General features: G+C 37.8%; 1 protein-coding gene across 6 annotated transcripts in view; it reads right to left on the bottom strand.

Moving 5' to 3' along the window:
- The window catches only part of RAP1GDS1 (Rap1 GTPase-GDP dissociation stimulator 1), a 131,222-nt gene that overhangs the window by 96,134 nt on the left and 18,152 nt on the right, over positions 1-16,936 (bottom strand). For 4 of the 6 annotated variants that reach the window (XM_040966997.1, XM_040966993.1, XM_040966991.1 and 1 more), the window contains exon 2: positions 2,207-2,317. In XM_040966997.1, the coding sequence (XP_040822931.1) occupies positions 2,207-2,317 (111 nt within the window). The remainder of the gene's footprint in view (positions 1-2,206; positions 2,318-16,936) is intronic. The other 2 variants (XM_040966992.1, XM_040966996.1) reach the window with 1 other exon arrangement.

Here is a 16,936-nt window from a genome sequence, read left to right as displayed (position 1 = left end):
AAAATAATACACACTGCCTTTTATGGTTTCAAAGCAGATTTTTTAAATTGTATTAATAAATACCTATATGATAAGCATACCAAGGAAATTCAAAGGAAAAAAGGATCATTCTACTAGTTACTGATAAATACTTGGAATTGTTTTAAAGACAAAGTAAAAATTAAAGTAACATATTAATACTTAGCTTCTTTGAATAATTTCACATTGTCTAAATCCAGCAACAAAACCCACTTCAAAGTATAATTTTTCTGATGTTGTTAACTAAGAATTCAATTCCAAACTCTTTATTGTGACTTATCAATGTGAATAATCTTAGCTACTCTGTTTTCTGTCCTTTATAATAAACCAACCTTGTGGAGTAAAGAAAGACTGGAAAGTAAATACAGTTTGCAGCTCAATGTTAATACACAACAGGCACTCTAATGATAGATAATAGATACAACTCAAAAACTGAACGTCTGCATAAATTCTTCTGAGGCAAGTTCTTTCACACCAGTAGTGCTAGACACAGGAACATTTACAAAACTGTGTACAGATTATTAAGAAGACATTGCTTTTATTCCCCTCCTGGGATGCCATCAAAGATTTTGCTGCTGTAAACATCTTTTGGTTATATTTTGTGATACAGAATTTCAGAATCATGTTCAACAAAGAGGTTTCAATGAATAAGCCCAAAATGAATTTGAGCATTAATCCAACAATTACATACTTATCCTTTCTTGAATTTGTTCTACAGACTGTGGCTTCCTTGTTTCTTTATTTCTCATCTCCCATTCTTCATATCCCTATCTCTAATCTTCCCACGAACAGAGCATTCATCTACATTTGACTAAAGACGTGTGTCCTTCAGTTTCTAAAGCAAATGGTTCCTTTATAATATTTCCCTGTTTGTTAATGCAAAGGGAAAAGAACTAGCCATTAGAAATGAGAGTATAAAAAAAGTATCTTCTTAGGTTATGACATGAAGTTGCCTATAAGTGTAAATAATTACATCAACACTTAGTTCTTTTTAGGTTCTAGAATAGTGCTATCCAGAATTTTCACTGAGCACCAAAATGTATTATATTTCTTTCCCTCAATAAAATAGTCACTTCTCAAACCTAACCACTGAATGAAAGCATTGGAGAACTGAATTTTAAGTTTCAGGAAATTCATTACAACTCTAAAGGACACTACAGACTCGAGAAACTCTTTCACTTTACCATCTTAAGCATGGTCCAAATGCTTACACTAAACTTTTTTCAATCTTCTCTTATCACAAAGGTTAAATCGCTTGATGACATTACAATTGCAAAAGCAAAGGCTTTTTAAAGCTACCTTTAATATGTTCTTTTTTGTTCAAAAGTACTATGTTAAATTACTTTTTCTAATCACAGTATATTAAAAAAATAAAAAGCAAAACAATAGCATGCATCTCAGAGTGCTTGAAATCAAAACTCTAACAATCTGTATTTTCCACTGAATTCTCTGTCAGCTACATAATTAGCCTCAGGCTAAGATAATGACATAATTGAAGACAAGTACAGCACAAGCAGAAATCAGGCAAGAAATGAAAATCATTCTATACTTATTCACTGTTTCACAAAGATTAGTGAATGAAAAGTAGTACAAATTAAATGCAATAACACAATGTGGTAGAAAATGAAGAATTCCGTAATTCCTATCTCTAGTATTTGCCACAGACCAAAGTTGTCTCAATTTTCAAGGGATTTTCACTTGGCTGTTGATTATTTTTCCAATTTAATTGATGCATATACACATTGTTTTAAAGTAAAATTACTTTAAGTGGCAACTATAAGACCTCAAGGGTAGAAGTGTTTTAGGTTAATCCTTCCATCACTTCTCGCTCTCTCAGCCACTCATTCCACAAACACTTTCCTAAAGCACAAAGGTAGGTGTGCCGAAATAAACAATTATAATGCTTGTCTGTAGAAAGGAAATAATGGCCTCTCTGAGGCTGTCTTAACATCATCGCCACCAATCAATTCCTCCTTTCTTTGCCTATCTACTTGGCTTTGAGTAGATTTTGGTGGTGGGAAGGAGGGGGGTGGGAGAGTAGAACTTGTAAAACAATCTCAGCATTCAGGGATAGGATTCAAAAACATTCAAGTTATGTCGAAACAAGCTATGTGTTTAGCTACATACCAATTTTGGAATGACTGCTGATTTGTTTTCATTTGCTCTGAGGAAATGTAATAGAACTTACTATTTTGTGCCAGGGCTTGAAGAAGACAATCCAAGCATCCTTCTAAACTATCCTCGGTCTTGTCAACAGCTGTTATCTTCAGCTTCTTTAAGGTATCACTGAGATTATCTGCTTAAAAGGGAAACAAAAAATCAGAAATGCAACCCAGTTTATCACTGTCATTTTTTACCTCATTAAAGTATAAACAGTTATTACTAATACACAGAAAGTTCCCACTACAGTGAATTACCCCGCACATGCACTCCAAACTGCCACTGGGCTGTACTATTACAAATTATTTGAAATAAAGTTTTATCCACTGAAGTATGAAGCATTTGGTTTTTACGTGTAAAACAAAAAGTCCGTCGATTATCATAGAACATTCTTTTCTGTGTTCTTATATTTTATCCAACTTGAAAACCAAAATCAGTTATCAACTACAGTTGAGAAAAACTAAATTTCCAAAAACTTGATTTTTGGCCCTTTCTTGTATTTTAAAAATGTAAAATGAAAGAGAAATTTTGGAGAAGCCTCAAAATAATATAACTGCACAAGACATGAATTGTGCTGCCTAATACTTCATAACAGCTGCTTCAGCCCCCACCGGCGACACCAGCATCTCATTTTGAAGTGCTTTTTAGATCCAAGTTGCCCTGCTTCCAATTTACCTCTACAAAAATGTACCTAGGAAGGCAATGGATCATAACCCCAGTACTTGGGCTCCTGCTGCCCACATGGGAGACTCGGACTTCCTGTCCCTTTCCAGTCTGTGGCAGCAATTTATGGAGTGAATCAGCAAAGGAAAGATTTTTTTTTTTTTGTCTCTGTCATTTAGCCTTTCAAATAATAAACAAATCTCAGGCCCAGCATTGTGGTATAGAGGATTGTCACTTCCTGAGATGCTGACATTCTATAAGGGCACTGATTTCTATCCTGGCTGCTCTACTTCTGATGCAGCTTCCTACTAATGTGCCTAGAAAAGCAACCATAGATTCCCTAAGTGTGTGGGACCCTGTCACCCATATGAGAGACTTTGATGGTGATCCTGACTTCCTGGCCAACCAATCCCCAGCTGTCGAACTTCATATGGAGAGTGAACCGGTGAATGGAAAAATCTATTTATCTTTGTCTCTCCAACTCTGCCCATATGGGATGTCGACACTGCAGGCACAGCATTACACGTTAGGCTATGGCCCTAGCTACCTGAACATTCCTTAATAGTTTACCAAAACTTAGTAGGTGATAGTTCCTTAAACATTAACTGCCATGTGAAATCTGAAATAATTTCCAACTGCTACATTAAAATACAACGATGTTTAATACTTCGGATTTGATCTTCTCAAGCAGTGGTAAGAGTTAACAATTTCAGTCAGGGGTGGCTGTTGTCATACAATAGTTTAAGGCCCATATTGCATTTTGGAGTACCTGACCGAGGTTCTTGCTAAGGCACTTAGAGAACCCACAGATGATGCCTTGAAGTCCTGCCACCTAAGTGGGAGATCTGGAAGGAATTACTGGCTCCTGCTTTGGAGCAGTGCAGTGAAGGCTGTTGTAGAGCTCTAGAGAGTGAGCAAGTGGGTAGAAAATCTCTGTGTGTCTCTCTAATCGTGATAAATCAATGAATTTTTTTTTAATTTATTTTGAATTTTGAAATTTATGGTACAATTCCGTAGTATGGGATTTCCCCACCTCAAATTCCCACACCCAGGGTGTTTCTCCCCATGCTGTTGAAACAGTACAGTCCTTCACAGGAGTTAAAATTCCATCAGTCTGTGACGTAAGAGTATCCCGACACTGATGGTACAGACAATGTTAGACAGTCCATCATCCCACTGTCTAGATATGTCCAACAGTTATTATTGGGAATCTATCTTTGATTTGGAAGTAAGGATGTATTTTGTAATGTATCTTCACTTTTGGCTATGGTAGTCTCTAGTACTCCATCACTATACATTCCCTTAAATGAAAAGCCACGAAATAAGGGCAACAACAGGTATAAAGTTAACAACAAAAATACAGCACCATGGAGTAAAAAAAAAAAAAAATGCCACTGAATAAACAATGCGTGGGTGATTAAAAGAAAACACGAAAGCTAAATTTGCATCATGGTTTCCTTATATTAGAGAGAATACATGGTATTTATCCTTTTGGGATTGATTTATTTCCCTGAGCATAATGTTGGGACTATCTAGCTGCAAATGGCATAATTTCATTCTTTTAATTACTAAGTAATATTCCATAGAGTACATGTACCACTGTTTCTTTACCGTTTTTCTACTTCCCTTAACTGTAAAGTTAGCTGATTTACTTGGTGCTTTTCTAGTTTCTTAACATAAGCATTGACTGAAATGTACTTTCCTCTTAACACGGCCTTGATTATGTCCCATAACTTTTGATGTGAGTGTTGATGCCTTCATTTGTTTCAAGCACCTGTCTATCTGTTCACTCATCCATCCATACACCTACCCTCTCAGTTACTTGTGTAGAGTGAACTCATTAAAAATTTGAAGTATTTTATGTCAGGTGAAGTAGAAAATAAAGCTTATATTTCTGGATAAAATTTCAAGGAAGATACACTAAAAAATATGCTACTATAAATGACAGATTATTTCAAGATGTATTAGCCTAACATGATCCTTTCTAACATTGAGACTGGCTCTTCAGAACCATCTTACAAGCATTTTTGCCATCAGATTATTGAAAAAATTCTAAAAAATTCTAAAAATCAGCTTTTCTTAGATAGATGGGTGGGTGTGTTTATCATCTTGGGAAAACTATACCATTACTGACAGTAAAACCCACAGTGCATGACACTGCCAACCAAGCTCATAAAAGTTCATGACACTGCCAACCAAGCTCATAAAAGTTCAAGCCTTTTTTATCCTCCTTCAAATGTCATTCAGTTTTCCCCCTAAATCTACAGTTGCTCAGTAACAGCAGTAATATTTTAGATAAAAGGGATTAGTCTAAGAATATCTTATTCTTGAAGCTAATATAATTTTCACAAAATTAGTACCAATGGTCTCTTCACATGATTTTTACACACATCAAATATAAAAGAAAAACAGTTTCTGTACTAATTGGTTCTTTTAAGCACCTACAATGGAGTCAACGCATGGAAGGAAGAATTTGAAACTCATCTCGAAATGAACAGCATTAAGAAATATGAGGCAGTTGGTTGAGAGTTAGAAATAATAGCAATCTCTCCTGAATGTTAGGTGTCTCTTACATCAATGGTTTACTCTCTGAGAAAATGATGCCATTTAAAAAATATATCTAGTAAGATCATAATAATTGTTAGTATAACACGTGGAAACTACTACAATTAACAATTATAATATTTTGAAATTTATAACACTTACCGACTTGGTCCCTTATTTTGTTTAATATATGTTTACAGAGCTGATCCTAAGCCAATCTGAAAATCAAGGTCTCCAAACAAATTAACCTATTTCATATTCCCTTAAGCTATATGACATGAAAGGAAAAACACATTTTGTTTCTGCATAATAATGAATTTCAGCTAAGAGAGAACTCAAAGGCCAATAGAAGATTTGAAGTCACATCTAGTTACTGCCTCCTCCCTGATTTAAAAATAAATTTAAATTGCCTAATTTTCTTCTTCATGCTAGAATTAGTACATGAATAATGTTTTTGGAGTCTTAAGTAATCTGAGCCCACCTTCCCAACTTCTACTCATCCAGGCAAGTCCTCAGAAATGTGCTCTTTCCAGAATATATTACTAGTCTTTTAAAATTCTCCAGTGGCTTCTTGCCTCAAGTCCAAAATAAGTGACACGAAAAGCAAGAACCTCAATTTTATGCTTTGACTTCTCATTACTTTACCATACAACATCATGTTTGTCAGTCACTTAGATTACTGGCTTCTTCCCAGGCATGCCTCCATTTCTACATTTACGTGAATTAAATTCTTCTTGTCTACAATGACAGTGCATTTACCACTCAAAAAATTCACTTACTCTACAAAGTCAATTAACGTAACACTTCTTAAGTGAGTCTTCCTGTTCTCTGGCGTAAGATCAACTTCTTCCTTTGACAAGTTTCCATATTTTGTTCATATCTCAGCCACAGTATTCATTTCACTATTCTCTATATGAACAATTGCACAAAGGTTTTACCGAAACTACTCAACTCCAGGAGAGAAAGGGTAGTATATGCTAAAGATGAACAATGCACACCTGGAGCAATTCCATTTGCACTTAAATGAATTAAATGTGAGCCAGAATTTACATTTAAGAAGGTTTTCTTTTTTTTCTTCATACCATAGATAAAAAATAATCTATCTCTTTAACCTACAATGAGAATTAAATGAGGAGATACATTAAACAGGAACTACCAGCACACAGGAAGCAATCAACCAAGGCTGATGACTGCTGATACAATAGTTGTTACTGTCACCACTGCACACTCATCACACCCATCATTTGGTCATGCACGTAAACAGACATTCAAAAAATGACAGTGCTGAATACAGATTGTATTCAGTTTTCTTTTTTCATGGTTATTTAATACATTCAAATAAAGTATCATTAAAATGTATAACTTAAGATATCTGATTTTTTGTTTAATCTTTTTCCATGTCAATGAAACAGTATTTTTCTTTATAATTTTAATTTTTCATGATAAAGTTCCTTAGGCACAGGGGTTTCCCCTTCCACTCTCCCTGTCCCACTTAGCCCACTGTATTCCCCCACATTGTAACAATAGTAGAGTCCCAATAAAACAGTATTTTTAAAGACTTCATATTTGTCCCTCACATAATTACATACAAATATGCCAAAAAGGTTAGGACCTTTATTAACTGAATTGGAATTGTTTTCTGCATAATACTTATCTACATTTTTCTTAGTCCATAAAACCCTTAAAATTATTACAAGTCAGTCTGGATAGTTGTAAGTCATTCTTTTAAATAACAGCCATGCTTCAGAGAGTGCCTCAAGAAGTTTGTAGAGGGGTGAGCATTGTGGCACAAAGTTAAGCTTATATAAAACGCATGGATTTCACACCAACAAATTTTACCTTTTAAATGCATTCTCCATTAATCTTCTGAAGTGTCCCAATAGGGCATGGTTGGAGCCCAAGTTAATTATCCCTGCATGCACTGATCTTCACTATCTTGTTTTATTTCACTTTGGCCATTGATAACAGTGCAATAAATGTGTATGTAGATGTCCATAGCACTTTGAGGACTTAATTTCAACTGACATTGCCTGATTATCTTGCAAAATGACTGAAAGATTTCATTTTTCCTTCAGCAGGGTGTTAAGAATGGCAGGGAACTTCACAGTTTGTGGAAAATGGAATTAAAAGGTGAGTTTATTTTTGGTACCCACAAGAGATCTTGCAAACACTAATGAAAACTGAGGGGGACCAAGACAACTGGCTGAACAGTGTCAAGACCCACTGATTTTGAGTGGAAAGGGCTAGTGAAAGGAAGCAGAGGGAGCGTACTGCCAGTGTGGGTGGGTAGACTATGACAGTGAAGCTTCTGCAAAGCCAGACACACCGTGGAGTAGAGTGGGCAGCACTGTTCCACAGCAGTGGGTATGTTCCAGGAATGGGAAATGGAGGATACACACACCACAGCAGCCAGACTTACCGGTGACACTGCCCAACACAGAATCTTGGAGAGATTACGCCGACTCTGGGTTCAGCTGGAACCAGAGCAGGGGGAGAGAGTTCCACCACAGCAATCTGGGGGAGGCGCACAAGGCTCTTCTTCATTTCCCTATAAAGTGCCTGGACCAGTGGGGAGAAGGCACCATCTTGGGAAGGGGGTGGGTGGTGTAGGTCAGTTGGACTAGAAAACCACTCTAAAATCAGCAAAGCTCCTGTGGAAGCAGTGGCTGTAGGGTGTATGCCTAGCTCTGCTCCAAGGCTCGCCTGGCTCTGTGCAATGAATGCAATTCCTCAAATTTGGGAGTTCCCCACTGACATGAGACTGCGGGGGTTGGGGGAAAGAGATGAAGCAGTCATCTGGGACTGAATAATACACACACATACACCTCTACCCTCCTGCTGGCCTGAGATGCAAGCTGGGAAACTGGATCTCTGTGTGCAGAAGTATGAAACAAGACCTCTACTTTGCACATTATGCAAAACTTGACTCTACATGGATCCAAGATCTAAATCTACAACCCAATATCATCAAATTACTGGAAAAACCATAGAGAAAACTCCTCAAGACATAGGCACTGGCAAAGATGTCTTGTAAAAGACTGCAGAACCACCAGCAATTAAAGTAAAAGTAAACAAATGGGATTATATCAACATAAGTAATCCATTCACTGCAAATGAAGCTCAAATAGGAAGCAGTCAACAGAATGGGAGAAAATATTTGCAAATTATCCAACTGATAGAGGATAAATAATTAGCATTTATGAAGAGCTCAAGAAGCTCAAGAGCAAATCAAGCAATTCAGTTAGGCAAGCATACAGCATGAATGGGTGATTTTCAAAGGATGAAATACAAATGTCCAACAGACACATGAAGACACTCAATATCACTAGCCATCAGGAAAATGTAAATCAAAACCACAGTGAGGTTTCATTTCACCCCAGTCAGAATGGCTATCATACAGAAATGAGAAAACAATAAATGCTGGTGAGGAAGTCGGGGGAAGTACACAAGTAGGGGAAAAAATCCAATTGGTGAGAATGTGAACTAGTACAATCATATGACAGACAGACTGGAAAGTCCTCAGAAACCTGAAAATTAATCTACCGTAATGACCATCATCCCATTCCTGAGAATTTATTTTTAAAAAATGAAATAAGCATACAAGAGCGTTATTTGTATACCCTAGCTCATTGCTGCTCAGTTCACAATAGATGAGATGTAGAATCAATCCAGGTGTCTGACAAAGGATGACTAGAAAATGAAAATGTGGTATGTGTGCACACTATGGAATACTACTCAGCTTTAAGAAAGAATGAAATCCTGTCTTTTGCAACAGAATGGGTACAGTTCAAAACCATTAGGCTTAGTGAAAGCAGTCAGTCCCAAAAGGACAAATATCATAAAGCTCCCCCCCTCTGTGGTAACTAATACAAAGAGTACAAGATGTGTAATCTGGGGTTAGCACAGTAGTGCAACAAAACTAATCCCCTACCTTTAGCATTAGCATCCTCTATGAGCACTGGTTCATGTTCCAGCGGCTCCACTTCCAATCCAGGTCCCCACTCACAGTCTGGGAAAGCAGCAAAGGATGTCCTAAGTCCCATGGCTCCTGCACTCACATGGGAAAACCACAAGAAGCTCCTGGCTCCTGATTTCAGATGGCCCAGCCATGGCCAAAGCCACCATGTGGGGAGTGAACCAGCAGCTAGAGGATCTCTCTCCATTTTAACATCTCTTTGTAATTATGACTTTCAAGTAATTTTTTAAACATAATCTATAGAAGCAAGATAAATATTTTGAGAACTGATTATTGCTTGTAGCTTTTGTCTACATTCTTGAGAAATAGTAGGGTTGTTTTTTCCCCCCTTCATTCTAGCTGTTGAATTCTTTACTCAATGGAGTGTTAAGCCTGTAGTTGAGCAGTGAACTGAAAGTATGCTATGGTAAAAACCTAGGGGGAAAAAAACGAAGCAGCAGGGTTGATGGGGAATATAAGAAAGGGGAGGGAAGCATCACTACGCTCCTAAAATCATATTGTGAAATTTGTTCACTTCATGTGAGTAATATTTTAAGTTAAAGAAAAATGCTTATTACAAAAACTATGCTTGAATTTTACAAAAACCATACAACAAAATAAAATTATCTTTCAGTTCCACTTTTTGCCATCAGCTCTTAGAAGTATCCTCATTCTTTTAGCAACTGCCAGGCTATTAAAATATAGCTCCCCACTTTTGATAGTTTCATGGGTCTAGAGTGATATATAATTGCTAATTTCCATTTATTTAGCTATTATAAATGTCAGCATCTTTTTGTATTTGTTGGTCATTTAAATTTTATTTCCTATAAAATGCTAATTCAATTCTCTGCCTAATCTTCAAATACATTATCCTATCTTGTACCCATTGTGTAATAGCAACATTTGTCAGTGTAGTTTCGTTTGTTATCTATGATTAATGTTTTTCTCCCAAATCTATCATTAATCTACTGGTTTGGTTTATGCATTTTTTTCCTAGTTTTGTTTTATGGCAACTGGGTTTTCAGCCCTAAGGAAATTTCTTGGATTCCCAACAAATGTTTCCCATGTCTGGCATTATGATTCTTTTGGATTTAAGTCTTCAATTTTATGGAAATTATTTTTATGTATGTCTCAAAATGATCCCTGTGGTAAAAAGGTACAAGGGCTATTGTTTCCTTCATATATTTGAGATAAAGTGAATATTGAGGGAGAAGCCCCACCCAGTCTCCCACCCACCTCAGGTCCCGGATGTAGAGCATGCTTTGAGATCCTTTACTTTATTGTGCAAGTAGTTCTAAAGTTCCATCCTTTCCCCCACCAAACTACCACCCTAGTCTCCTATCCAGGAAAACATTTCTAACCTCTCTCTTCCACCCAAAGATCTCTACTTTTATACTAATATCATATTGATATAATTATACTGGCTCTATCTAGTGTTCTGCTATCTGGTGAAGGCTACCTCTCATACTACTGTCTGTTTTCTTGGCTATCCAGACTTTCTTCTTCCAGATCTCTAAACTCATCTAATCACTCCATGGTGAATAACTTATAACTAGAATTACATGAAGTCTCTACTTTAACTTCTCCATCACCTGCATTTTTCATAACAAAACCTTTCCCTTCCACTATCTGTACAGACTTTATTTTGTTCATATCTCATTTTGGGTCCTTTGGTAAAACTGTCTATATTTATAAAGATCCTATGATTTTATTGTTAAATTCAATGCAGTATGTTTTAGAATGATGTCATTAGAGAAAACAATTCTTCCATTTCTAAATATTGGTAGATGTGCATGGAGTAAACATCAACTAACTGTGATGAGATATTCAGCCACTAACAAAACTATTGAGTGGGTTTAAGTCACTGTGCTTTTATGCATTTCATTATCTGATCAAATACTGATCACACTAGCCCTTCTTTTCTAATGTTTGTGCCAGTCTCCAAGATCAGATGAGAAAATAGCTCTATACTCTTGCACAGCCTACTCAGTTTATTACCTTAGGTTAAATTTAATACACAAAACCTTCCCTTCTTTACTTAAAAAACAATCATATAAAGAGAACAATTTCATGCATTCCATGGGTATAGTTTCCCCTCACTTCCTCTTCTCTCTTCATCAGCTTTTGCAGGCATAATTTTAATTTACTCTATATTCACAGGCTTCATTTACCACAACTCAAATATTCAACAAGACAGTAGGAAGATCACAGTTCCACAGTAGTATAAACCACATGATTCATGGTCAGATGTAGGCTATACTAACTTTTTTGTCCCAGAATTGACAGGAAAACAAAAAAAAAAAAAGGTGGTTCCTTCAACAAGCTCCTAAACAAAGAGATTCAAGATGTTTTCCCATCAGTATTCAAAACTCAGGATGTTACAAGGCAATTCATACACTCAAGGTAGATAAATAAATTTAATAGTAAATGTTAAACAATTATAAAGAATTGCAGGAATTTCCAATGGAACATTGTGGGTCCTGTGTCAAAGAACTGTTGCAATGACTGCTATACATGGAGCAGCTCCAACAGATGCTGGGAAGTCAGACATACACTTTCAAGTTTCACTTACATACATGTAAAATAATTACATGCAGAACAAAGTAGAAACTCTTAAACACAAACAAGTCTGTTTGAAGCATATCTGCTTCCTTTATACAATGTGCCTGCAGGTGAATCTAAGACCTCACATTCATCAGCACTCTATCACAAGGATTGTTCCATAATGATACCTTGATAGCTTATTCAGATTATCCTATTCTGTATTTACCAACTTTTCAGTCCTGATTTGTATCTCAGGTCTCAAACTCCACTTGTCCTCTCAGACTAGCATGCTGATATTGGACTTACTGCCTTAGCTGTGTTCTTCCACTTCTCCCGGATACTAGACAGGTGTCTGCCAACAATGCCTTGGAAGCTCCTGTTACATTTACAAGAGTAAAAGCCATTTTGACTCTGAATTCTGCCCTAGACTCTGGGATATGCTTGACAGGGGGAGAAGACAGACAGGGAGAGATAATATGAATTCAAAAAGAAGAAATCCTGAGAATCCAGGGGAATTTTTACTGCCATACAAGTTAAACAAAGAAACGTGTTTAGGATTACCTACTGAGAACTCCAAAGCAGAATTTTTCACCAGAATACATTTAGAGATGTGACTCAGCAAATACAGTAGTAGGGAAAGTAGTAAAGACCCTCTTTTATAAAGCTTTGCAATAATAGAGAACAGGACTAAAGGTTTAAATATAAGGTCTAGATCAATGGGGCTTTCGTTAAATAGAGAAGCTCAAAATACAGAGCAAGGGTGGACCCCGGAGTGGAGCAGGAGGACAGAAGAAGGCTTGTATTCCAACCCTGGAGACTCCTGGATTCCCCACTAAGAACTATCAGTACAGGCACCAAGGACTATATCCCAAATGCCAAGGAGACCACAGGGAATTGGAGTACTCTCATAGGTCGAGAACTCTGAGGTCATCCACTTCCTTTTGGACCTCCCACACATGGGATGCAAGAAGCCCAGACCCTTCCTCGAAGGATCTAATATCACCAGAACAACAGCCAGGAGCCCTGAGCGGTCCTCAGAAACAGATGAACAGTACACTTCCTTCGGGACTCGGCAAAACAGCTTTCTCTGGTCCTTATTTAGTTCCAACTTTGGATCCCCACCCTCTCTTGCAATGACCATCAGGGTCACTCTGAAGCCTCCCCCACCCCCTCCCCATTAGATTAGATAGACAAGGAACAACAAGAAAAGCTTAGTACCAAACAGGAAATGGTTAGCCTGGACTCACATTTACCTTACTAGGTAGGACACAAAAATTAGTTACTCCCAAGGAATTGAAGATTTCTCTACACACTCCTAAAACTGTTCTGTGTCTCAACTGTTAATATATGCCTTATTAGAGTTATAAGCCTGTTTGGACTATCTTAAAATTCACCAAGTTCAGTTAAATCAAGCTTCAATATCATAAGCTGCTAAATAGAAAACAGTTGTTCATGTTATGTTGTGGCTTTTCATTGGAGTGGATGACATTCTGCCAGCTCTGCCTTCAGACCAGAGATGGTTTCCCCAAGGAAACTGTTGAAACCATCTAGACAATAAGAGGCTGGACTCTATGCATGGTGCATGCTCGCAATGAAGGAATCATGACTGGATATGAACTACTGCAACAATGTGGAGGAATCCAACATGGGGGGAGGGTACAGGGAGGGGTTGGGCAAATCCCAGAGCCTACAAAACTGTCATAAAACGAAAAAAAAGATTGGTACAAAATAGTCTCACTAGCCTAATAATATGGAAGAGGTAAAATTCAGTGAAATTCATAAATTTTTAAGCAGCATAAATTTCTTCAGGTAATAAAATCCCAAAAGGGAAAAATGATGTATTTATAAGTAGTAATAAACATGAAAAGAAGTTTAACATAAGCAAATATTAAGCAATACTTCCAGAAGATTAAAAATCTAAAAAGAAATTTCGGGGCCCAATATGACAGCTCAACTGGCTAGTTCTCTAGTTGTAGGCACTGGCATTCTATCTGTCAGTTACTCGTTCGTGTCCCAGCGGCTTCACTTCCCTTTTGGCTCCCTGCTTATGGCCTCAGAGAGCAGTGGAGGATAGACCAAAGCTTTGGAACACTGCACCTGCCTGGAAGACCCAGAAGAAGCTCCTGGCTCCTGGCTTTCAACCAGCTCATCTTCAGCCATATTGGCTATTTCAGGAGTAAGTGGGGGCAGAGGGTGGCAAGGAGGAAGAGAGCTTTCTCCTTCTCTCTGTAAATCTGCCTTTCCAATAAAAATAAATATTTTTTAAGTTTGGGGATCAATATAAAGCAATAAAAAATAAGGAAAACAGAAAATCACATTTATATCCTTTCTTACATCCACAAAGAGGTAAGCCCATAAAATAAAGTTAAACATGATTTTGTCAGTTATCTACTTATTGATGTCTCATCTCTAACTACTCTTACTACCTAATGTGCAAAACCTGAACACTAAGGGTTCGTTTTTTTGCCAGAGCACATAATAAAAGCTCTGTCAACAGAAGATAGCAGATGGTAAGGTGCTCTCCTTCCTCTCAGCCCACACGATATTCTCCAGAGTCAACTGCCTGCAAGCCACGGCTTTCACCACGCCTTCTCACACCATCTTCCAACGCTGCCAAAGCTAGACCCAGACAGCCCGAGGACAGACCCTTGCACAGGTCACTGCTTCCTTCACTAGCTCCTCAGGCTTGCTGGTGCACATGCTGGGAGCCTCGCGGGACAGATGGCTTGAGACACATGCCAGCTGCCTGAAGAGGCCTCTCCAGTTCTCACTTTCAATAGTACCTGCAATTCTGTGTATCCACACACCTACCTCAGCTTGTTAACCCAACACACCCAACAGTTGTTGCTACATGTCAGGGAACTGTGAGCCAGTCTGGCCTGGGTAACCAAATGAACTTCTACACACCCAAAGGTTAAAACAACATTTTGGAATGAGAACCTACCCTTCCAAAGTTAGTTCCTCACACACCTTGGATATGTTTCTGGCTGTCTAACTGCTCTTCAGAGTGTGCTAGCCACCTTTCCCAGTTATTTCCCTTTTACTGCTTCATAACTGGGCATTCAGTGTTCTCTGTGACTTTTTGTGGGGAGACAAATTCTTATATTGGCATTTCTGCATGGTTGGAACTTTCTAAACAACAACAACAAAAAAAAAACTGGTACGTATAATAAACCTGAGTTTCCCATCCTGAAGACATTCTAGGATTCTAACAACAACAACAAATCCTTTCCTTCCAGAAATTCGCTTTCAGCTTACTTTTATAGAACTGGCTTCTACCTTCCTAGGGGGGATTTGTTTAATTCCAGAATAAAGATGAGGTGTGTGTATATTTCTTGGATAATTGTGACTGACTGCCAGCAACCCTAAATATACAGCGTCATAATTTTAAGGTTTTCCTCACCAGGTACAATATGCCTACATGTGGAAGGTAACATTGGGTTCTCGGTGTGTGACCCTGTTGAAATCTGGGCTTGGGCAACCAACACTAAAACCTCATGTTTCCTGTCAGAACACGTGATATAAACCTACAAACTTCACTGTGTGGTTTGTCTTTTGACTAGACTGACTGATATATAAACAGCCGTCAAAGAACAAACATGAGAGAAGACTATTTGCTTTTTCAGTGAATAATATCATTAGCTATTGGATTATGAATGTTGCATACAAGGTGACTAAATTAACAAAATGAATCCCAAATACATTAGGTACTAAAAGTAAACAGATGAATACCTCACAGTCCTTTCCTCCATTTTCTTACAATACGGAAAACCATACCATAGCTTTAATTCCATTGATAGGGGAATTACTTTGACACATCCCATTTCACTCTTGGAAGCAATCAATGCTAATCTTATTATAGATCCTTCCAGAGGCATTCTGAATATGCATATGCAATTTTTTACACTTATACATTGTGTGGTAATGTGGCATTGTGGTGCAGTGGGTAAAGTCGCCACTGTGACTCAGGCAACCCATTCACGTGCTGTTTATGTCCCACCTGCTCCACTTTCAATCCAGATGCAGATGACCCAAGTAAGTGATCGAACCCCTGTCACCCACATGGGACACCTGGATGATGCTCCTCGCCCCTGGCTTTGGCCTGTTCTGGCTGATGCAGCCATCTGGGGGTGAACCAGTGGATCAAAGGTCTGTGCCTATCCCTTTCTCTAACTCTTTCAAACAAATGAATGAATCTTTTTTTAACTGTATTTTATTATTGTTATCTTACAATGCAGTTCCATAGGCTCTGGGATTTCCCCTTCCCGCTCCCCAAGTCTCCTCCCCTAGCTGATATCCCCTATATTACTGCAGTAGTATAGTGCTTCATAAACAGTCACATGTCCATCATTCCGCCATTTAAGTGTAAATTTACATTTACATATGTACAAAGGCAGGGAGTCCAGCATTCTATTGTCAAGACATATTTAACACTTTCTTTAGGAGTTGTCGTTGGTTTGGAAGTAGAGATGCATATGGTACTGCATCTTGACAACTGGTTATGATAGTTTCTATTACATAACTACTATACTTCCCCCTCAGATGAAAAGCCATAAGCCAAAATCAACAACAGTAATAAAAAAATTTACAACACCATGAAATTAAATAACATGCTACTAAATGACCAATGCCCCTAAAGAAATGAAAATGAAAAACCTTCCTTAGGAAAGTGATGCTACTTGTGTGACCTACAGGTCAATGAATAAATTAGTAGAAAAAAACTTGGAAGAAATGAAATTCAAGCAAAATTATCAGATCCCATGAGATGTAGCAAAAACATTAAAAAGGACGTTTATAACGTCTCCTTTCCACTAACCCCTGTATTTTGTAGTGAAAGTCTTTCAAGTATAGTCCTGACTCCAACTTACTGCTCTTACATGGGTCATGACACTGTCGGCATAGGCAAGGGTAGAAAGTTTAATATTCTGTTGTCTAGGTATATTTAGAAGCTTCGCTGGGGGGTCTAAGTTTATTCAGTTGTACAGATTCTTTGTCAATTTTCTTTGATTCCTGATATTCTTGGCTCCACTACATCTTATGTTTGTGAGGTTA

This window comes from Ochotona curzoniae, unplaced genomic scaffold (assembly GCF_017591425.1).
Source record: "Ochotona curzoniae isolate NIBS_2020 unplaced genomic scaffold, NIBS_Ocur_1.0 scaffold_4506, whole genome shotgun sequence".
NCBI lineage: Eukaryota > Metazoa > Chordata > Mammalia > Lagomorpha > Ochotonidae > Ochotona > Ochotona curzoniae.
The sequence above is the reverse complement of the archived record's forward strand: the minus strand, read 5'-3'. Positions and strand labels throughout refer to the sequence as shown.